Here is a 24,128-nt window from a genome sequence, read left to right on the forward strand (position 1 = left end):
GACGTCAGACACTATCGTTTCAAAAAAACCTGAACCATGTTATTCCGGGAAGAAACAAAGAATAATACTGTGACTAGCGACTCACCGACGACCTGAAGATAGCCGACTTGGCTGATCATCGGATTGGTGTTGACCTGGCACATGTAGTAGCCCCTGTCCTGCTGCTGAACGCCATTGACATGAAGCAGCCAGGTTTTTTGATTGTCGTAGGAAACCGAGAATCTAGGAATCCTCGTTATCACGTGTCGATGAATCGTAACGATCATCTGACGGTCGATGTGGATCCACGCCACCTGAAATCAGTCAATTTCGCCATGAAGTCAGGGGATTAAAAAGTCGAAACTTCAACTTTCCCAAAGCCTTTCATAAGCTTTTCATCTTTACTCTGCGCATACAGAAGTAAAAAAACTTTCAGGTTAAACTCGGAGACAACTTCGACTCAATTCTTATTTACGCCTGTGTAGAATCTGCGTCGACGCTTTCAATAACTGGAAAAAGCTCAGCCTGACGTTTTCGGTCTTGTTACAATCCCAAAGCGCAATTGTGCCTAGGAATGCAAGAACGAGGTTATACGGAGGGTAGAGTAGTAAGGAACACCGTCTCGTATGGCTGTTTAACTCACAAAATGTCCACCGAAAAGCGTTGAAAAAACATTTCAGGATTGTGATATTAATTGGCGCGTAGCAATCAGGGTTCAATCGGGTTAAATCCGATTGTTCTTTTGCGGAATTTTTGCCGCGGCAACGCGATCTCAATTTCCCTCTACTTTACGGACAATTTCTATACACGAAGATAGTCATCCTAACCTCTACCATCCATAAACGAAGCGGAGACAAAGCGGGTTCTAATGGAGTTATACTCGCAATGTCGCTGGAACACTCAATCCAGCACAGTGTACAACTTAAGTCCTTCTCCGAAGACGAGGACGGTTGATATAATTGTCCAAGACACGCCTATGCCTTGGCTCAGGCTCAATTTAACACCTCCCTCGACTTCTTCCTCTCACGTATTTAAACACAACTTCTCCAGGTCTCGATTAGAGTTGGCTATTGGCGTCATTTCTCACCGTCACCATTAAGCTCTCCCTCATAATTTGAGTTCACTTCAATGCCTCCTTGTTCTTCAATTCCAGTTTTAAGTGTCACGGCATGAATTCCGTCGTCGTTATTGTGTTTTGAAAAATTAACGGACATGTTTTAAAGGCATAACGAATCACTCGATTCAACGTCTCGCATTCCGTTTATTAAGGTTAAAACCGTCTCCGTTCGAGTCTGGAATTTCAGTTGCATTAGCGATCAAGAAAGTGCAACACCGTCCAGTTTCCCGTACATCCGCTTGATATTGAATAATCGACGGTAATAATAAACATGATTCGACATTCCAGGCACTTAACAAGACCTCGCTACACGTTTATGACATAACGTGGATCACCGAGTTGCCTCTACTATATACACATTATAACGGGGAAAAGTTGAAGCTTGAATGAACTTTCAAAGTTCCGTACAAATAGGATAACGAAGATGGGGGTCAACGTTAGAAAACCGTTCCGTCAGAGGTTGAATAATTCGTTTCGGTCCTACTGCGATAATTTCCCTTGTCTACGTTTGCCAAAACTTTCTCCGTGAAAAGTTAATGTTTTGCGCATAGTTTACGCATGGAGTTAACGCCGAAATCTATTAACGACTTGCCTACTAGTAGAGTTCTATGTAAAGCAGGAGTACAATTGTTGATAGAAACGTCAGTTAAACTCCTGATTAATTAGCAATCTTGTACAGTTTGTCTTCTCTTTCGGTGTCATTAAGTATGTTCTTCAAAATTATTTATCAAACAAAAAATTAAGGATAACGAAGAATTAGCGACTAGAAATTGTAAGTTAACGAAAGTTTGAGAAATCGGTGTAATGATAATAATGGGTTGTAAAAAAAAAAAATAATAATAATAATAATAATAATAATAGTAACAAATAAGAGGCAGCACTGAGGCGGGGGAGAAAAATGAAACGAGCTACGCGTTTCTTATATTCAACCCTCTTGGTGAACGCGCACGTGGCGCCACCCGAGATTTTACCCCGTGGATAAAATTGCGACGAGGTGGGTTGGTTTATATAACGTGTATATATATATATGTGTGTGTGTGTGTGTGTGTGTGTGTGTGCGTGTGTGTATAATGTATATACACGTATATACACAACCAGAGTTAATGTGTGTTTAAGGACGAAAGTTAAAGGCACTGAACCGGATTTAATCAACTCCATGTGAATTTTCTATGGAAAACTACCGCCTTAAAGTAATCTTTTTACTCTGTCACCGAGTTCTTAGGTTAATAATAAGCCGTTATTAGGTTCACAGAAGTACCGTGCCGAGTTCAATGCGGTTAAAAATTGATAAGCTCTACGTAGATTGTGAAAATAAAATAGTTTGATTGATGATGGTAATTTAACTGAAAGTAAGCAATTTTTTGTCGAAAAATATCACAAAAGTATGTTATTTACTACTCATTTTTACAATCGTTGACTTATTTTTATATGTTTATCGTTTTCTTGAATTTTACAGGGTTTCACTTTCTTCGTTTTTTTTTTTTTTTTTTTTTTCTCTTTCGAGGAAAGAATAAAATCCGAGAGTGTCGTGGACGACTTGAGTGAAATTTTTCTGACACGTTTCTAGCTTCAGAAGAATACCGTTTAAGCAGTGACACATAAAAATGACGACTAGAATTGAAATTAAACATGGCTGGTAATTAGGTTTGATCAATTTTCACTATACGTAGCAGAGAAAAGCGAAGATCGATCGAACTTCCTTGACGGTATGATAATTTCATTCCAAGAACAAACGATTAAAAACTAACTATACCAAATTAAAAAAAGAACGCTCGAAGAAAAAAATAAAACAAATAATAAGCACGGTTGCACGATAGACATTATTTTTTAAACAATCTGTCTAAAACGGACGAAATTTACGTGTATACGAATTTCCATTACGAGGTGTTCAGTAAGAGTCCATGAAATCGGTGGTGAGAATTCTTTTGTCAAAATACAATATTCCGATTTTGTTTCTGTAACGTGTACCGGAAACGCGTCTTTACCCCGATTTTCGGAAGAAGCGAAGAGCGGTAGAAAGGTGAGAGTGAAAGAACAAAAAAAAAAAAAAAAACGAAAGAAGAAAAAAAAAAATATAACAATAAATAAAACCTCCGCTAAGAGATGGAGAAATAGCTCGGTGGGTGTGAGCAGTCGTCGTGAAAAGTGCGCGGGGGGGGGGGGGGGGGGGGCGGCTTTTTCCTGATAAAAGACAGCGGTAAATTCGAAGAACAATTTCACCCCCTCCGCCCCGCGTTGAAATCGGCGGGCGTGTAAACCGTGACGGTTTTACCCACCCTTTTTACATCGCGAATAACAAAAAGCTGCTTCTTCTTCTCCAATACAAGACACCGCGGAGGCATATCAGCAACGCGTTTTTCGCCGATTCTTACGTAGCTTCTGCAACACTTCGAGCCGCGATATATGTATAACAGCGGCGCGATTTCGCGTTACGAAAAATTCCGCGGCGAGGAGGCGGACCGGAAACTTGATATCTTTATGACCGCGTACGGTGCCGCGGGTGCGGAACAAATTTCAAACAAAGCTGACTCGAAGCCACGATTTTTTTTTTTTTACCCACTTTACTAATGTTTTTCTCCAACCTCAAGAGCAACTGGACCTCGACTCGTTTATGTATTTGAACAACAATGCGCGCGTTTTTCGCGTTTTCAGCATCAACCACCGCACGGTCACATTTTCGGGTCGAATAATTTGGAAGAATAAATTAAAAGCTCTTTTATACTTTTCTTCCTTTTCCCTTTTCCCTTGTCTTTTTTTTTTTTTTTTTTTTAATCCCCCCCCGCCACCTTTCTTTGTTATAATAACAAGAAAGAGGACCGCATTTTAAACTCAGGGAGCAATTTTAAATCCGACGCTTATCTCACGCCCCGGTGACTGTAAGGTCTAGATATTGGACGACTATGTACCGTGGCAAAAAGTAAATCCGTGCACAAAACTGCGCGATTAAATTTATCTGATTTTAACCCAACTGTGAATTGTATAGGCTTAATTTCGTTTAATCGTATCAAAGATTTTCTTATCCTTAAATAAACTGTTCAATCGAATCTGATGGAGTTGTTTCACCGAACGACGAATATTTGTCTGGCTGGTTGTGATGCAATTTTATTGATCGTAGTTTAAAGATTTTTTTTACTTTTAGAAATACAAGAAACAAAATGCCAATGACCGTTCATCCAATAATTTGACATTGCTGAATGGAGGATCGAAAATTTGATCCTTTATAATTGATCTGAACTAAAAAATATATTTGCGTTCGTAAAAATTAGTCGAATTTAGCCAGTCAAAAATAATATTGTTAAACAAATACGAGAATGTGTTAGAAAAATAGGTTCATGGATTTAACTAAAAACTGTTTAGGTGAATCAATTGGTGAACGCTTTTTTGTTTAGTATATTTGTAATTGGATAGAATTAATTTTTTTTTCTTTGTTTATTGCGTAACTCCATTTTTTTTAAGTTCTGTAAAAAATCAAGTTCTGTAATCGTTATATTATATTACTGACGATCGAAGAGGTGAAGCAGATTAATATATTACACCGAATGCGAAACGATTATATTGATTTTTTTCACAGATCGATTCTTCCACCGTCGTTTTTGAGTTTTTCCTTTTTCCAATCGCTTAGTTCCAACTTTTCCGCCAAAGAGAGACCAAGTTTCTAAGCGCGTCTGAGAACGAGCGAAGCAATTGACCTGGAATTTGAGAGAGGAATGCTTTTCACCCGTTTTCACCCGAGGCGTGAAACTGTCGGGTTAAAAAGTCAATCTTCTAATCCCGACTAAAAAAAGTTGTATAATTACAGCGACATTTCAAAATTTCTACATCAATTTTTATTCGCCTACAGATGATAAAAAGTAGGGAAAAATAGAAATCGTGAAGTTAGGTACGAGGAAAGAAAAATCGGGTAAAATCTCGAGTGTATATGTACGCACAGCTTTTTCAAATTGTCAATTCGCCGTGATAAAATCGAATGATGGAGAGTGATCTGCATCAGGTGCGACTTCCAATAACTCCTCACGTTATTATAACTTTCGCCCCGTCTCGATTTTTTTTTTTCTATTTTTCATCACACTTGCAAATTCGGATCAAAAACGCTTCGTCAAAAGGTTCCGAATTAATTTCACCAGTCGTGATGGCGATCGGTTTTGCAATTTGAAAAAAGAAAAGGGAGGGAGAAGAAGCGTTCTGTCGCAAATTCGGTGGACAATATTTTACAATTTATAAACGAAGCTGAAAAATATTTTGATATTACTTGCAGAAAGTTTACGATAATTTTTGCATCCTATTTATTTTACCCGTTATGTAAATCAGGGTGCTCCTTTCTCAGATCATTTTTGAATTTCGACTAGCTTACTTCTTAAATCTAGCTTCAAGTAATTCAAAAATAATTCCCTAATTTTTTCAAATTTTTTTCTCTGCTTTAACCCGTGCCCGCTAAACGGTGGAATTCCTTATTTGACCCTCTAGGCGGCACAATAAGTCCACCGAACAGATTTCGATCAAATTTGATACAGTTAGGTTTTTGAAACCGCCAATTACGAATCTGAACTCGAGATCTCAAAATTTGAAATAGCGGATTCAATATAGCGGACCGAAATCACAAGTCACTTGATGTTGCCTTATTGGATCCGCCATTTTGAAATTTATAATTTCAACTTTAGATTCGTAATCACCGACGTCAAAAACCCTCGAGTACCGAGTTTCGCCAAAATCGAATGATTTTTTGGATTTTGGTCCGCCATATTGGATCCGTGATTTTGAATTGTAAGATTTTGAGTTCAAATTCGAAACCAGCGACCCAAAAAACCTTCCTACACCAAATTTGATCTGATTTAATGTGAGCTTGAAAGTGTTAAATGGAAAAGTCCACCTTTTTGCAAGCACGGGTTAGAGTTGTGATAAAATTCTGAAAAAAATTAGGAAAACATATTTTAATTATTCGGAACCGATTCGTAGGTTGAGCCAGTCGAAATTAAAAAATAACTTTTTGAAGGACCAATTTAACGCACATACATACATTATATGAAATTCGACTGAATTCAAGTTTCACCCTGAAGCACAAATATAATTCGCGCCACGCGTATACAAGTCAGAAAATCGATCGACGCCGCGGCGAGGCGACCGCGGAATTTGATATTGAAGCAAAATTGCGGCAATCAAATAATTCCGTAAACCCCAGAGGTTTTGCCGGGGAGTTGGATAGGAAGCCGCAAAACTTCATTTGAATTAGTCTTTATCAAAGTCTAGGCTCTTTCCGAAGCTGCAAAAGCTCCTCTCCGCATTGTCCATCCCCTTTCCCCTTTCCCCTTCCAACCCCTCTTCAACGAGATGAAACTCCTCGTCTAGGATACGCTTTGAGAGGATAAAAAGCGCATCGTACCAAGGCAATAACAATGATAAAAACGACAGGGGAAGGGAGTTTGCAAAAAAAAAAAAAAAGCAAAAATGTTGTACGGGCGTATAAACAGTGTAAAAGGACAAACGAGACGTAAACGCGATGTAAAGTAATGTCGAGACAAGTCAAACATAGACGGAAGAAGTTTGTTGACGAAGCAATTAACTGGATTATTTTACATCAACGTTCTTTACACAATACCGTTTATATGAATCCATTGTTGTTCGATATAAAATGAATCAGATATTTGCAAAGGTGTTTGCGAATGAAAGAAGGTGATACATTAAACGTTGAAAGAATGTTCAAATCAATATTCGACAATTGAAAATAAATCGTTGATTTAGCTCGATTACTCAGTCAAACAATTTTTCTTTGCGATAATGCAAAAGAATGAAATTAAAACTGCGAATCCAAATTTGTATCCAATGTAATATAATGTAAAGATTTACGATTCAACATGAAAATCAATTTGACTAATTATTTCAACTGCGTCTTTGTTACGATTACGATTTATCAAGTTGGATCGAAAAATTGAATTTCACTTATGCTTCGCAATCCGCGATACTTTGCACGAATTGACAACGAAGAAAAAAATAAAATGTAACGCATTTCATGATGTTAAAAAAAAAAAAAAAAAGAACACAAATATTTCAGGGTGTTAAAATTTCACAGGAATCACAGCTCATTCCATTCGAATGTACAACCAATTACAAGTATAATTTATGACAGTATTTTATTCGACCGTGTAATTTTTCTCTCGCTGTTGTTCTTCCCCTCGCAGTAAAGAAGGAAAAGAGACACAAAAAAAAAAACCAAAAAACCAGCGGTTATCAATAACGGAGTGAAATTGTCACCGTTTCGGCCACACGATTTTCGACAGTATGTAGAGGGAAAGAGGGGAGGAAAATAGAGGAAAAAGAAATCGAAAGCAAAGGAAAAGGGGCAAAAAAAAAAAAAACGGAGAAAAGAGGGGTGAGAAATGAGTGTATTATCACACGGGGAGAAGGCGAGAGAGAGAGAGAGAGAGAGAGTTGGGGTAACGAAGGGGTTTGGAAGGACCGGGGGTTGGAAAAGCGTTCAACTCCCGGTGGTCCCCTTGGAATTACTTTCATCCCGTTTTATGATTCCTGTCTTTCCACCGCCTCGCCTGTGGCGACCGGAGTCGGAGTTTGAAGTGGAGGAGGGTGGAATTCTCTCTGGAAGATGACAATGTCTGCAGGGATTTAATGCCCGGTGAGCAGGGCAGTTTTCGCCCTGCGCGTTCCGCTCGCACCGACGGGATCCTTTTTGGCCTCGGAAAAACCCTTTCAACGCTACGCGATCGTCCCGATTACGATTAAAATTACTCGCAATTAGTACCTCGTACCTAAGCCTGACCCCTCGAGTCACTTATTAATTGCCAACGAATTTTCATCCCCTCAGGAATAAGAGAAACCAAGAGAAAAAAAAAGAAAAAAAGAAAGGAAACGAACCGCCGGAAATTATTTTGTGGGCAATTTGTACAACGTGTACGATGTGTAAACAAAATTATAAATTATAATAACGATAGATAAAAAATTTTTATATGTACACTTGGGGACAACGAATCTGATACGGCTAATTTCTCACACTAGACAGTTACGTTGGCTGCACACAGAAACCTACAGCGCCACAGTCGGCCGAGTGCGAAACTAAATCAATCTCAATAAATTTAACGTAACCCATGATCGTCGAATCTAACCTAAGAATTGACGTGTCAATCCAACAAGTCATTATGTGTCATTATCCCCGCGGTATTCTAAGGTTAGATTCGACGGTCATGTGTTACGTTACGTTTATTGAGATTGAATTAGTTTCGCCCTCGGCCGACTGTGGCGCTGTAGGTTTCTCAGCGTTGCCAACATAACTGTTTAGTGGAAAAAGTGAGCCGTCTCAGATTCGTTGTCCCTGAGTGTACGTACGCAGGTTATTCTAAACTTGAAGAAGAAAGAATCATACGTAGAAGAATTTCAGATCTAAACATTTCACCTGCACGTTATATTCTTACTGGTACTTGAAGAGACGAAAATTTCTCAACACATTAGTCATTCGACTTCGATGATGAGTGAATTTTAATCTGAAAATCACAACATGAACACAATTTTTTTAACGCGTTTAAGAAAAAAAGAAACTCTTGCCCTTTTGTTTGAATAATATTTGAATGAAGTTACGTAGTTTTTGGGTAACTCGTAAAATAATTTGTTGCACCGTTCGCCTGGAATTTCGACCGGGAAAACGGTATCGCTGTTCTAACAGCCTGCTGCGATCGTTTCGTCCCGTTTGTTTGAATGGAGAATTATTTGCATAAATGACGTAAAAAGGCTTACGGCAAAACGAGCGGAGTTCTTTCGGCGGTTGGCTGGATTCGCCGTTTCAGCAATTTATCCGTGCATAATGCGCAAGCCAACCAGGAAATCAACTTTTATGATGTATAAAGCGGTTGGCGATCTTTTTATTACGAGATGAAATTATACACGACGATGATGATGATGACGATGATGATGTTCGGGAGCGCTCCGACGGCAATTATTATGTACACGGGGGAATCCTCGTCAAAGGTAAAAGTCAAAGGCAATATTCATCCCCCTTTTCAGTCACCCGATGTATTATCCCCTTAAAATTAAAAGCAGCACGCCACTCGGACTTTGACTAACTGTATTACTCGCAACGACGCGGAGCGGCAGTCGAGTCGGAGATATTAATTATTAGCTTTGTGTAAATGAAAATTCGCCGAATTATTTCTACCCCTCAAAATTCCATCCCCCCCCCCCCCCCCCCTCCTTCCCTCCTTCCCTCCCTTCCCTCGACGAATTGGGACAATGAATTTATCACTGGCGTAGAATTGAGCCGACGGATTTTCACCCCCTCTTCATCCGCCACTCACCGCACCTCATTCTCTTATCTCGAACGATTATATTGTCGGGATTTCAAAGGCGGTTGTGCATTCTCTTCCCTTTGTGCTTCAGCCTCCGTTATTAATTATAAATAAATATAAATTGAAACGAATAAGGCGCTCCGCGATTTCTCCAATTATTTTAATAAACAATTTTTCCCTACTGCAGATTATTTCCGAGAGCATTTTTTTTTTTTTTTATCACCGAGAGAGATGCCGTATCGAATTAGTTATATATTTTTGCCGTTTTATTCCCGGATGTGGATCCTCAATAGAATTCCTTCTTCCTACGCCCGAGGAGAAATTTTTCAATTTTCATAACGCCAGGGAGAATGAGGGAGAGAAGGGAGATGACTCGGAGAGTTAACGTCAAAGAGGAACATCTCGAACTGAAGCTAAGCGACCGGCTTCATGTGCTCGGTAGAATTTTACCCGCGCCACAGCTGCAGCTGGACTGATGAACCGGAAGCCGATGCTCCACTTTTATCCAAAGACCAAAGGAACGACGAAAAAAATAATCATTACGTCGCTTGGTCACAGGTTTAAGACGGAAACTGAAATAAATTTCAATCTTCGGCTCGCTTTTATAGATCTTCAAAATGAACAAAATCGATTCGAAGTGCTTTTTTTTTTTCTTACTAATCTTGGCGGGAAATTGATTAGATCGTAACGAGTTGAAAATAAATTCAGCAACCACAAGTATGAAATTTGTATGTTTAAACATTCCATTCGTCAGTTTTCGTGGAAATACAAACCATCGATTTTCAATACGCCCAAGTTATTTTTCACCACTATTTAATTGCAGACTAGAGTTTTTCATCCACGTAGTAAAAAACTGTTCGAAGCGCAGTGTAATTTCTTTTTCGTTTTTTTTTTTTTTTTTTCAACCCTTCGAGTCAAATCTTATAACAAAATAGTATTCGATAGTTTTTGAGATCGCTGATTACGAATCTGAGATCTGATTTCAAAAATTCAAGACGAAAAAACTTTCAAATTTCATTGAATCTAGTCAAAAACTCTACGCAATGGTTTTCGGGGTCCCTGATTAGAAATCAGAAAACAAATTTTTTAAATTCAAGTTGGCGGACCCGATATGGTGGATTCAACATGGCGAACGAATATTTGATGGAATACGGTCAAAAAATTCCATGCAGTGGTTTTCGGGGTAAGCTGATTGGATTTGCCATACTGAAATTTCATCATCTGATTTCAGATTCGTAATCAGCGATCCCAATAACCTCCGTGCAGAGTTTTTTCTTCGGATTCGTTTGGAATTTGAAAATGGGTATAAAATAAATGACAAGAATACTTACCGGACTAACTCAAAGGGTTAACACGGCTTGGATTCAAATGAACGAAAATCCCTGTTTGAAGGATCGTATAAACATTGTTCAAACGAGAACACATATTTCCCAGGGTGCAACCGCATCGCGTTTTATTAACATTAAACGAAGGAATTGGAAATAACGTTGCACCCACGCCACGCCGGCGAGTATCGATTACAATCGACATCGCGCCGCGGGGCTTTTATACTTCCTACCCAAGCTCCGATTTTCGCACAGCAATGCAAGCGAATAAAGCTCGTCGTACAATTTATTTTTCTCAAAGAACCGCACTGATATCTTTGTCCCGATGTAACTTTGATCGGGCGTGATCTTCCCCCTCGTTTCTAAGGTAGTTGATGTCTTTCCAATACCACGTCAACCGAGAAGCGTCGCTGAGGGAATTCCCGCTCTGGTTACCCGCCCTCGCGAGCTGCGACAGACCTCCACATGTCCCTCGAATCGCCTACCCACATCCCTTTCGGATCCCGCAGACCACTCGACCTCCCTCCTCCTCTTCCCTCGCCCCGCTTTGAGCTACAGCCGAGACTTTGGGGAGCGTCTGTCTCGACCCCCGGAAGTAGGTAGGTTATGAAAATTTGATAAACCGGACAAAATTGTTGCTCGAACAAGGAAGAAAGTACTTTTTTCCGAAAATGGAATTTTATTTTTTTTTAAATGATATTCATTTTTTATTATAATAACTAGTCAACGTTCTATCGGGACAAACTTGCAAGGCGTTTACTTTGCAGAAAATAATCTCTTCCGAGTTGAATGAACTATCCGTTGAGTATAACAAAGACGATGGAATTTACGAGATTTTTGACTGTTTTGAAGCGATTTGAAACGAAGCATCGACATCCAAAGTTTCACTTGTAATTCTAATATTTTAGATTTTCATTCCCTCGAAGAGATTTGAATAGCTTAAGAATACAGTAACTCGTTAATACTGAGGAAAACTAATAAAGATTATTATTTTTCGACAATTGCGCGGTTGATTTTCAAGTTTCAAGAGATTGTCCCGGTATAAATGCGACAGGTTACGTATGAGCGTAACCACAACCTTCATGCTGGTCGTGTAACATTCTTCTCGAATTCAACGATATTGTAACGTACGAGTTCGAATCGCATTTCAGATTTCCCTTTTTCTCCGATTTTTCTCATTAGTTTCCATCTTTATTTCGTTGAAAAAGATATGGGGTTGGTCTATCGTACTCCTTGTTTGTCAGCACTATTTGTCAAAACTTTCAACCACTCGTATATATACCGACAAGATTCCTTATAGGCAAATATCTATAATCCATATGTACAACAGTTTTACCTGTGAGGGATCGTGAAAAAATTATCGTTAAAAAAAATGGGTAAAAAATTTATCCACTCACCTTGTGCTGTCCTAGGTTCTCCACGACGCAGGGGAGATTCGCGTCCCTCCCCAGGGCGACCGTAACATTTGGAATCGGCTCAGCGAACCTGGGCTCATCCGTCAGCGCTGCAAGCAAAAGCGTAAGAAAAAAAAAGAAAAAAAAAAACCAACTTTAGTCAGTGTGAAACGAGTGATTAAAAAACGAAAACTCTTCCAGTCTTTCATGGGAAACAGAATTTAAGGGGGGGAAGGGGGGGGGGGGGGTAGGATCGGAGTTTAATGGCGAGAAATGAAAATTGAGGGTAAAATTTGGTCGTTGCATGATTTTGGGAATGTATATATATATATATATATATATATATATGTATATTGTATTTCACGCGACTCTGGACCATATCCTAAATTTGAAAAACGGTTTAAATATTTTTTTTCACGCTTTTTCGTTTTTCGTATGAAAAACAAAAAAAAAAAAAGCATCTGAACCATGGTCGGCCGTACGTGGAAATTTCGTGTACGGATATTGTGTACTAGAATAGAAAAAAAGAAAAAATATATTTCTTCAAACACACACCACGTGTTGCAAGAATTTTGAAGTACCGTAAATATTATGCGAATTCCTTGACTGATTAAAAAATTTCGGGACGCTGATATGCGTTTCGTGGTGAAAAGACGCTACGGACTCTAGAAACTGCAACAGTGCAAAACTATGTGCAGAGTGCAAGGACGTCGCTATCTGTGTACCAGGATTACGTATGTGTATACATACATATATATATATATATATATATATATATAGCTAGGGACGGAGCGTGCCGGTGAATTATCGCGAGTGATAACGAGCCTGGACATACCTGGCTAACGAACCATGAATTTTAAAATAATTACCCAGCTGCAGCACTTGCACACCTACTGGAAGAGTATGCGACTGCGCCGTGAACGAGGCTACTCATGCAATGCCGTTAGCGAATGATAAAACAGCACGACTCCGACCCCGTTGTTTTGCTGATTGCTAATATTCCGTACAGTCTGGAACTCAATTGGTCTCGCTGAGAAGACGTTTCGCGTAGAACGCAGACGAAGATTTTTAGCTACAATCCGGTGCAGCCGTTAGTGAAAATGGGATTTTACGTTGAGTAAAAAAAAAAAAACAAAAAAAAAAAAACAAGTTGAATCAATCAAATGTGCGGTTACGGTCGGCGAAATTAATTTTCATTTGTGTCAGTTCAAAATCTGTAAGTCTAACGAAGTGTTTATAGGTGGACTTTTTGAGGTGTAGCAGTGGATATCGGATGGAGGTCGAAAGTGGAACGTCACAATAACTTTACGTTAACGTTTATGTTTTTTAATAAGGCTGAAGTGAGTAACGTTATTGTAACGATTATCGTTTCGAAAAATCGTTATTTCACAATTGCGATAAACTTGAAAATTAATATGATAACCGAAGTCAGAGCCCATTGATTGAGGATCAATTGCCTCAATTAAGATGGTGAAAAAACACAAAAATTTATCCAAGCGAGATATTTCCAGGTGATTTCATAGATAGGTCTCATTGGTTGGCATATCGAAAGCATTTTCTCATACTTATACACAAGGAACGGATATATAAATTATTTACAAGATTAGGATCTGTCTGGATATGAACCCTTTTGGTTATACGACAATTTCCTTGAAAATATGCTTTACGAGAATTATTAATAAATTTACAACCATTTTGTTTTTGCATCTTGCAAAGGCATTGTGAAATAATTAGACACAATAGATTGCCAAAAGTTGCCCGCACTTTTACAACCAACTATTCGAGTAACAGAGCAGGGAAATATGGTCCACATGCAAAGTTGACTGTTTTGAAGCTGCTCAATGTTTCTCATCCGACTGAAACCAACTCCTAGATCATAACACGTAACTGGTCAATGGCAGCGTTCTCGTTATCCTGAAGGAGATTCATCCGAGTTATTCGACGCGGGAGCATCTGGTTCTTCGTCATTGTCCTCGGGGATCAGGATACAGCAGTTCGAGCAGGCATGTGAAGGGAACTCGAGTAAGAGATGAGACAAGCCGATGCCCGTTGGGCGAAGGAGATCGATCACGTAGTCGACAGTGTGTCGAATTCCGTTTGACGTAACTTCTAACTCCAGAGTGACCCCGGAGATCACCCACACTCTCAGGCTTGGCAAAGTTTACATCGTTCCCCTGCAGACTAGACAAGAGTGTGTATAAGGCAGGTAGTTGGCTGCTCGGTGAACTGGAAGAATCCGAGGATCGATTCAACTTCAAGAAGCTGCTTTATCCACTGACCGAAAATGTACACACGGTGATTCATCTCGAGTCTGCTCGCTCGATTCGATTTTCGGTGTAAATTGCGCACGAGTTTTGATAACGCCGATTATACCACCGTGTCCATGATTTTTATTGTTGAACTACAACTTGGAACGGTTATCGGGGTGCGATGATTTCAACACTGCCTTGGTACCATTTCGGTTATCTTATCGGATTAATGACACCAATAGTCCAATAGTCACCCCCGGAATACACCTGACGAATAGTCTTCATCCAGTGTTCAAGCTAATCTTGTACTCTGAAGTCTGTACACACCGTTTGTATCGAATTTAAAATATCACCAAAACTTGAAGCTATTTGAAAACGAACCAATGATATGGTAACGGAGCTCAGTCGTACAGGCTCATTAAATTATTCTCGCGGTTGTAATTTTTTGGAAAAATGCTCAGACTTCAGTTGCCTCTAAGGATCAAGCGATTATGATATCATCTGTCAAATCAGTGGTGTAAAATTGAACGAAAAATGGACTAGAAGCATTACACAGAGTTTCAGGAATGAAAATTTATCTCCTGGTGTGTTTTGTTGAGGAAAGTTTCATCACAGTGAGCAATACGGTGAAATAGAATGACGAAGATTTTTAGAACGTGCTTTCAGTGATCCGAGAATGAAATCAAAATGTCGAGATCAAAACAATGGATGATGGTAGCTTTGTCAATAATTTCCCTCGCAGTGACAATGTGGAATTTAGAATCGCTATCAGCAGCGTTCGAAGAACACATGGTTGCCACAATTAGCGGCAGCTTGTTGAATTCGGAAGCCGCTCGAGGCGACGGAAGCACTAAACGACGTATTTTATTGTGGACAGAGTTGTTCGGTGACGAGTGGTTCTACATGGGTGAAACCGGCCACTTCGATGGATGTTCGAAAAGATACAAAAACTGCGAGTTAACGCGTTCGAGAAACTTCACCGAGGTGACTAAATTCGACGCGATACTCTTTCATGGCAACGAACTGCGCCTTGACGACCTTCCGGCATACAGGGAGCCCCACCAACGGTACGTGTACGTGAACCTCGAGAGTCCGGCCACGCGGACATTCCAATTTGATACCTTCTTCGAAGACTTTTTCAACACGACCATAACCTACAGACTCGACAGCGACATTCCTTGGCCGTACAAAGTGATGCGGAACATCGATACCGGCCAGGTGGTCGCCCCTCTTGAACATCCAGAATGGTCCCAACCTTCGGACGACCCGATGAGGCTCAGGCTCGACGTGACGTTTGAGGGGAAGATGAAACCCATCGCGTGGCTCGTCAGCAACTGCGACACTCCGGGCAAGCGCGAACGCTACGTCAACGAGCTCCGGAAGTACGTGCAGGTAGACGTAATCGGGAAATGTTCGAAAGTCTCCGATCATAGTCCCAAGTGTCCCAGGTCGAAGGACTGCTTCGCCGAATTTATTGAAAAGGACTACTTCTTCTATCTATCGTTCGAGAATTCCTTGTGCACGGATTACGTCACCGAAAAATTCTTCAACGCTTTCAGGTATGATCTTATCTTAATATCTGTCATTGGAACGAGTCGTGAATAATTGTTCAAGGTCAGCGGTGCTCGAAGTGCGATGCGAAATATTCCGTGATGCGTAGGATCGTTTCGAGTCTCGTGAATTAGTGATTCCATTACGTCCCACATAATCTTGGAAGGTCCGTTACTGATTGCCTCTGTGATGTATCAAGGTCTTCCGAAGTCCGTCGGTTCACAGATGCCATCAAATTTTCCATGATAACAATGAACGTCGGCATTTCAAATCCAGATTTAATTCTGTTTCAGTTACCACATCATCCCGGTGGTTTACGGCGGTGCAAATTACAGCAGATTCGCGCCGCCGCGTTCGTACATAGACGCCCTGGACTTCGAGAGTCCAAAAGAGCTTGCCGAATTTTTGACCAGCTTATCGAAGGACCGTGAAGAGTACCTGTCCTACTTTTGGTGGAAGAAGTTTTACGAAGTGGCTTCTCCGAACCATTGGACTCTCTGTAACATCTGTCGATTACTCAACGAGCCTGAGGGGAAATCAAAAACTTATTCGGGTATCAGCAGCTGGTATGCGGAGGATCAATGTCCGATTCAGGACAGGTTCAGCAACGAAAAGTTTGCGACGAAAGCGTCGAGAGCTCGTACATGAATGAAAAAGAAAAGCGGAGATGATGCAGATGCTAGAGGAAGATACGGAAAAGGTAAAGTCCAGCTTGACACTTGCACAGCTGGTCGGCGATATCGCGATTCGTTCGGAAATGGGTCTCAATTATCGATCATCAGAACAGTGATCATCGTAATGTCCGTCGACCGTTTGTCATACGTTCGAAATTTTCCTCTCGGACTTATTGTTGTTTGAGCAAGAATTCGATCACTTGAGATCCTGAACGCCCAGACTGCAGTTGAGTGTCACCTAATTACGTTAAAAGGAGTGCTTCAATTTTCGTTTGAGTTATGTCCCTCAGCTTCAAAGTGATCTAATGGTGAGAGCTCGTTCTCCGCTCCAAGAAATGCCAGAACCACCCGACTCTACGAGACGCGAAGCTTTCGTTTTGCACTAGGCAAACGTTACTTATGAACGCTTCAATTCTTGGTAGCGATTATTTATAGACTGTAAATTGATAGAACTTTCGCAACTGCATTTTTTTATTCGTTGCAAGTGCGCCAAGCTGCAAGGAATTGGACTTTATTAAAAATACGTTGCCACAGGTTTTTGATAACCGATAACACAGATGAGAGTTTAGTGGGATCAATAGTTCTGGAACTGAATAATGATTTTGAGTTTCCTACATAAAAATTGGTATAATTCTGTGCATACTACATATTTACGAATTCGTCGATCAAAGAAGGAATTAAAAATAGAAAAACGAAAAGTGCTAATAAGGATGAAAAACTTACATCGTTATCTTGGAAAAATAAAGTTTTCAGTATTATTACGAAGAGCAAAATAACTAACTGTACTCTAAGAAAATTGTCCAGATTTTCGAATGATGTTAATAAAATGTGACAAATAATAATATCCACGAACGAATGAATGAATGAATTAGAATAGTACACAATTATTTTACAACTGGATAAAAATAATTACTCACGACTAGTAAAGTAATAAGACGGAAGCTTTTTGATTCGGCCACTCCCACGCCCTGATAACGATTAAAATTTCGACCTCAGGGGTTGTAATGTCATTTGAAGATTCGCCGGATGAGATTTAACCTTTCAATTTGCACGGAGTTCGGAGGAACGAACGTCACGAAGCGAGTGCATGAAGGGATCGGATCGAGGATAAACTTTTCCACGGGGGTGTAAGGTGTGGGGGGTTGGCGAGCACAAGGGTGGCTGCGTGGCCAGGATGTTAACCCCGAGGCGCAACCGGCACGGCGAATAATCAGCCGTGTTTCACACGTTCTCGTCACGCTTTCAGAACAGCTTTGCCCCGCGAAAAGTGGCCAACCCCTCCTCGAATGTTATTTTTCAAAATATAATTCGCCCCTGACTCGGCTCAAAACACACATCGAGTCAATTTTCAAAACGCCCCGAGTGCTGCAGCTTTGCACCCTCCGCGTTTCTTGGAAGTGAAAAAAAAATCAGTAATAGAATAAAGAGAGAGAGAGAGAGAGCGAACGGGAGAAGATCAAATGAAATTCGAAAAACGACGTTTATGAGGGTAAAAATCCAGAAAATTCACATACGACCCTCAAAATTTGTGCCGAATTACTTATATCGGATCACGGATGATCGGATTTTATCAACCTACCAATGAAAAATGCCCTGGAACAAATTTTGCGAATGACAATCGTCACGAGAATCTACGTCTATGTATAGCCTGGAGCCTAGACCGAAAGTTACAGCAACGCGCACAACCGATGGAGAAAAGCTTTGCGCTCGTAGCTCTCTATTTAATCGCTATTTTACGTTCGTTCGTATATATACAGCCACCCATTTACGATTCTTCGGTTATTTCATCGGTCCCTGCCAAACTGAACGTGGCCAGTTTTTCCGAACGAAAGTCCGACCGGAAACTTAGCTAGTTTTTGTGTCCACAACCGTTAAAATATGCGTTATAGGAATTTTTCCATTTCATTACCGGGCTACAAATAGACCGGGAAATTCATGCGGATTTACCCAGGAATCTCAGTTACACCAACCCGAATTTTTGGCCAGTTTGTAAGAGTCTGAAAAACATGACAGGAGACTACGAAAGATTGGAAAATTTTTTGCAAAGCTTGGAGAATAAGGTAGCTTGATGGGTTTGGAAGTTATGAATTATTCACCAAATAGTGATGACTCGATTTATTCTTCTAGATTTTACAGGACGATCTAAATAGAGAATTATAGAAAATTCCAGGAAATATTGAAAAAATTTTCTAAACCCTGCAAAATATTGTAGCTTAATTAGCTTGCAAGTTGTGAGTTATTTACCGAATAGGGGTGACTCGATTTACTGTTCCAGATATTTCAGGACGATTTTAAAACAGAATTATAACAGATATCAGGAAAAATTGGAAAAATTTTCAGAGTCCAGCAAAAGTGATTTCTTCCTTGTTCAAAAGCTGTACAATTTTGATCCCAACTATTTATAATTGTTTTCTGATTCGTGTGGTATATGAAATAACACAAATCTATTATATTCGATTTTCCACCAAGGCTTGGCGGAAATGCGATCAAGGTGCTTCATTTTCTTGAAATTCAAAAACGCTGACGCGGAGGTGAGGCGAGGTGAGGCGACGCAACTCCGTCGAGAAAGGCGGTTCTTTTAGAGCTTCCGCGTCGTAATATCGGCTCCGTCCAACAAGTCTAGTTTCTCAAGGTAGAAAGATATCCTACGAAAACCCGAGAAGCTTTTTCTCGTACTATATGCATGATGCGCGAGTAACGTGTGCAGGGTAATGTGGAATACACACGGTCTGCGTTCGCTTATACAGAACCTGCCACTTCGACCGAGAACCGTCTTCGTTCCTCGAATTTCCGTTCCAGTTAACGTCAAATTCCCAGACATTTCCGCACTCCCTGAGAAACGAGATAAGCAAAATTTCATTCAACATTTTCGAAAAATCTTCAAGTGTAGCTTCACCTCCGATCGTGTTCGTGCAAATTTCACTTTGAGGAAAGAAAATTTTTGTGAGGATAAAACAGTCGATTCGTTAATCAATCGTTCATATATTAGCTTAGGTGTATCTGTACGAGTATTTTTTTAATCCAACCGACCGAAATTTTTGTTTTTAATAATAAACGTAGTATAGATATTACGAATACAATGGAAGTCGAATATCGTTTAACGCAACAGCTCATTAAACATTTTATTGATGATTCTTTTCCATCATTTTACTCTCGCATTAATAATTTTTCTCACCAGTGTTGGTTCAGTTGAAAATTGCGACGGTTTTTATTTTGTTGGCCAAATTTTTCGGGTAAGTAGTGTTTGCTACTAACCTCCTCCTCAACCTTCAATACCAGCTATAACTTCGGAGGCAAAATAGTTGGCGTCCAAATTCAGAGTCGATTCTGCGCCATTGAACGGATGCGATGAAAAAACGTCAGATTCAGAGTTAAAAGTCGATCAACAGCGAAAACTATTGGACGCCAATCGCTGGGCAGACAGTTTTTGGGTAGCTTTATATTTCGCTTTTATCCATCCGACGTCAACGAAGTACAATATTTTCATTACTGCAACATCCGGATTTTGAACTTGTATGTGAAAATCGGAGATTCCACTGTACACACTTTCCGAAGCAGATAAAGCTCCCGGGGATCGTTTCGATTTTCACTGGATTTAAAAAAAAAAAACTTTTTCAATACCCTATAATCAAGTTGCAGATTCGGTTCTCAAAGTCCGTATAAACGTGGAGCGTAAAAAGCAGATCAATCCGTGAGATTCCGGGTGTAAAGAAGAGCGTGAAACGAAAAGCGTTTCGTTTTTTTCGACATGTGCGTTACACTCAACGGTGGGTCAAACGTCGAGGGTGAAAGCTGTGAAAGCTGACCGTTCCAGTTTGAAGGGTGAGGAATAAAAGAAATAAAAAAAAAAAAAAAAAAACGTAAAAATAAACCCAACGAAATAGAAAATGGAGAGATCGAGAAAAGGGTGTCGAGGGATGAAAAAGCCACCGTCGGTGAGAGATCGCGTGTGCAGGATATTATAACGTCGTACGCAGAAGCTCAAATAGAGAGTCGAAACGAAGAGGGATGAGAGAGTAGAAAAAAAAAAAAAAAAAAAAAAAAAATAAGGGCTGGCCGCTTGCAGCAGTAAGTCAAAAAGCAATTGAGCCTCCGACAAACGGCTCTATCACCCCCTCCCTTCCTCCCCCCCCCCCCCCCCGCCGCTCCCTCCGCCAGGGGTGTTAGGTTAGGTATTTTTCAGATGAAACTCCATAAAGTACGTCGCGGCCAAATATCACCAGAATTTATCCGGCAGTCCTGTAGTAGTCGGACAATCTTATGCCGGCCTTAGGAAGGACGAAGGTTTCGGCTTTCCAAGGTATCCAATATACCCGAAGCGGGACGGTTTTGCCACATGTATGTACAGAAGCGTGGAGTCCGTGGTATATTTATATATATATATATATATATATATATATATATATGTAAGGTATAAGGTCTCAAGGATTCCATCCTTCACGCGAAGATGGGCCGATGGGTCCTGCGAAGGACATCTATAATTCAGGTTAAGAGCACGGCGGAGACGCATGGTACGAGAGGGGGGGGGGGGGGGGGGGGAGGTCGAGAAAAGTGGAAGGGTGACTGGTGAAGGGTGTTGGTAGGGGATTTCGAATGCCTCTACCCTCGGAGCCAAGAGAGCAAGAAGATACGCTGAGAATGATCCGGGGAGTCGAAGTGCGTCTGAGAGGCCTGTAATTTCTTTTTATCTTTATTCGCCCCGATTCGATACCACCCTCTGCTTCACCCCATATTTATTGCTTCGGAAAGTTGGGCACGTGTGCGTGCGTGTGTTCGCGGGGATGAGCAGCGGACCGGGGAGAAAGGTAGAGGAAGAGGAAGAGGAAGAGGAAAAGGAAAAGGAAAAGGAAAAGGAAAAGAGAGAAAAGGGAGGGGAAAAAGTGTGTGGGGGGGGGGGGGGGGAGGGGGGAAGAAGGGCGGAAAGGTGCCGCTGATGGAAACAAACTGCCCGTGTCCCACCGACCTCACCCAGGCAATCGTAGATATCTCCTTCCCCCTCCCCACCCTCCTCCCTCCCTCCCTCCCCCCCCCCCCAACACGTCTGTCTTCCTATCGTTACCAATAGCCTTCGAAAGCTGCGGCTCACGGTACGTCATTAGTGCCTTGTTTGTTTGGTTTCTCTTCTTCTTTTTTTTTTTTTTTTTTTTACTCATTTGCTTGATTTTGTTTATAATTTTTATTTTCATTTTTATTTTTTTTTTTATTTTGCGCGCGCGCGAAAAAATCGAGATTACGACCGACTGAATTATTATTCCTCCCGTGCAACATTCCGAAATGTTTTTTTTTTTTTTGCTCTTTCAATCTGGCGGACGTTTTTACGAATCGTTAGTTTTTACGGACGGTGAAATATCGTGTGCGAATGTCAAGGTTTGAGAGGAGAAAAAAAAGGGAAAAGAAGAAAAAAGAAAAAAAGAAAAAAATATTCCAAGCCGGATAACCAGTTTTTTTTCTCGATACTTCTTATCGACGTGAAAAGGAAAGATTCTGTCGGTCTGTCGGACAAACTTTCGGAATGATCTCAAAAAACGGACTCGGCGGGCGAATGAAAAAAGTTTTGAAAGCAAGATTGGAAGATAAAAAAAAAAAAAAAATGTTTTCTGAATATTAAAAAATTTCAATATTTTTTTTGTTTTTTTTTTTTTAAATAAATATGTAAATTGGGTAAAAAATAATCGTTTATTGAGAGAAAGTATTTAAGAGGAAAAAGTATAGGTTTTACGATAAAACATTGAGAATCGAATTCATTTCCGTTAGAATTGCAATGGTAGTTGAAATTGAATCGAATTGTTCAAAAGCACAAAACTTCGTTTCATAGAATTTCAAAGCGTGGTCACAGTCAAAATATATAACTAATTATATACCGTTGTAAATTTTCACTTTTCCATGTTTCGACTTCATGGATATTTTAAAATTCTATAAAACGTATTTTTAAAACGTAATCTATTTAATAATTAGAAAATAAAAAAATACACAACCGCTTCGCGACTCTCTTCTACTTGTTCCTTCAAAAAATTCTGCGAGAAAAACCCGCGAACAGGGGTAGTTGGAATAATTTCGAATTGCGGTGAGCCTGAATTTATATGAGAAAAATGTTTGCAGAATAGAGACTCGTGCTGTGTCTTCGAGGCGATAAACGTGGTCGTTTGAACGGACCATTTCGCGCGATGATAATACAGTCGCGTTGTAATAATACAAGGGTTGAAAATACCGGGCAGTTGTTACGGTGGAAAAATAGTAATCTTGAGGAAGTACCGACTTGCGCAAGGAGAATATGGTCATCGTATCGAGACCGTAAAACTTCTCGCTCGAACGGTCACCGATCCCGTGATTATGCGAAAGTGTGTCTGGAAAACAAGTTCGAGTCGTCAACCTGAGCTGAGTTTCTCATTTCTGTTTTCACATGGTCAAAAGTGTCGCTGCTGAATGGAAAATAAAAAACGAGGAATAACGCTGAGAAAAATTTTCGCAACAGTTGCAAGAAAATGTAGCAACAATGATCGTAATGAGAAAGAATAGTAACGGATATTAGACTTTCCGGTAACGGCTAGAAAATTAATTTTCATTTTCTACCTGGAACAATATTTTTCGATCGTGGTAAAGAATGAAAATATTTAAGGACTGACCGGTAATCGGAACTAAAAATTTCTCTCAGTGTGAAGCAAAATATTAACAACAATTTCACAATACTCGCATATTATTCGACGATTGCCGATCAAGTTTGTACAAGTTTGAAGAATTGTGTGAATAAATAAATTATCGACACATTACCAAGGACCTGCTGTTTGATAAGTATTTTCACTATCGTCGCAACGATTATTCGAGTTATTCATAATCTGTAAGACTTCTGCCGATACGCATTTTTCTATGATTGAAAAGAGAGAAAAAAATGTATGTAAAAATGTCAGACGATTTGTGTAAAATTAATTTCCACAAACTTGTCGCAAGATTTCCTGACAATTGTGTTTTGTTTGAAAAATTTTACCTTCCATGACAAAATAACGTTGCAGTAAATAAACCGAAGACGATGAATTTCGGTTAAAATTTTTGAATTCTGTTCGACAGTTTTTTCTTTTTGCCTTTTGTCTTTTTTTTTTTTTTTAAAGTCGATCGATCATTTCGGAAAAGCTTGGGCAGCGATCTTGTTCGAGACCGAGTTACCTGGGGATCATAAATGTCGGTGTCCGGCGTTCGGTTCAATTAGCAATAAACACGGAGCAATTGGCAGTCGACGAGGTTGTTTGCATCCAGACGCGTATGCAGCTGCAAGAGGAGCAGCTGTTAAATTCCATCCGGTCCTGATAACGGAATAGGAATTGGCCGAAGTCTATCGCTGCCAAGCAATACGATAACGGGAGGGAGTATCGGCCATGAGTCAGGAGCCGGAAGTGAGCTTTTCCAGGAATTCGATAGGGAGGCAAAGTTACGGATATCGCGTTCCACGCTCAAAGAAGAACCGGGGGAAGAATAAGTGACCGAAACTGCACTGGAACTGTTTTCGCTAACGGTTTGTTCACCGGAGCTTACGTTTTATCTGCGCAGAAAAGTCGAAGGATA

The 24,128-nt window shown here is 40.2% G+C and overlaps 2 protein-coding genes across 5 annotated transcripts in view; one reads left to right on the plus strand and one right to left on the minus strand.

Annotated features, from left to right (window-relative positions):
• LOC107220350 (lachesin-like) overlaps positions 1–24,128 on the minus strand; it is a 188,744-nt gene that overhangs the window by 41,120 nt on the left and 123,496 nt on the right. For all 3 annotated transcript variants that reach the window (XM_046739729.1, XM_046739730.1, XM_046739728.1), the window contains exons 3-4: positions 12,104–12,210; positions 86–293 (exon numbers count right to left, since the gene is read on the minus strand). In XM_046739729.1, the coding sequence (XP_046595685.1) occupies positions 86–293; positions 12,104–12,210 (315 nt within the window). The remainder of the gene's footprint in view (positions 1–85; positions 294–12,103; positions 12,211–24,128) is intronic.
• LOC107220351 (alpha-(1,3)-fucosyltransferase C-like) lies at positions 13,461–17,466 on the plus strand. Of its 2 annotated transcripts, XM_046739731.1 has the most exons (3): positions 13,461–15,416; positions 15,510–15,908; positions 16,194–17,466. In XM_046739731.1, exons 1-3 carry the CDS (start codon positions 15,037–15,039, stop codon positions 16,546–16,548), a joined length of 1,134 nt encoding a protein of 377 aa, XP_046595687.1. In that variant the 5' UTR covers positions 13,461–15,036; the 3' UTR covers positions 16,549–17,466. The 2 variants fall into 2 exon arrangements, with proteins under 2 accessions (XP_046595687.1, XP_015514399.2); XM_015658913.2 differs by having other exon boundaries at positions 13,462–15,908.

This window comes from Neodiprion lecontei, chromosome 5 (genome assembly GCF_021901455.1).
Source record: "Neodiprion lecontei isolate iyNeoLeco1 chromosome 5, iyNeoLeco1.1, whole genome shotgun sequence".
In the NCBI taxonomy this organism is placed as follows: domain Eukaryota; kingdom Metazoa; phylum Arthropoda; class Insecta; order Hymenoptera; family Diprionidae; genus Neodiprion; species Neodiprion lecontei.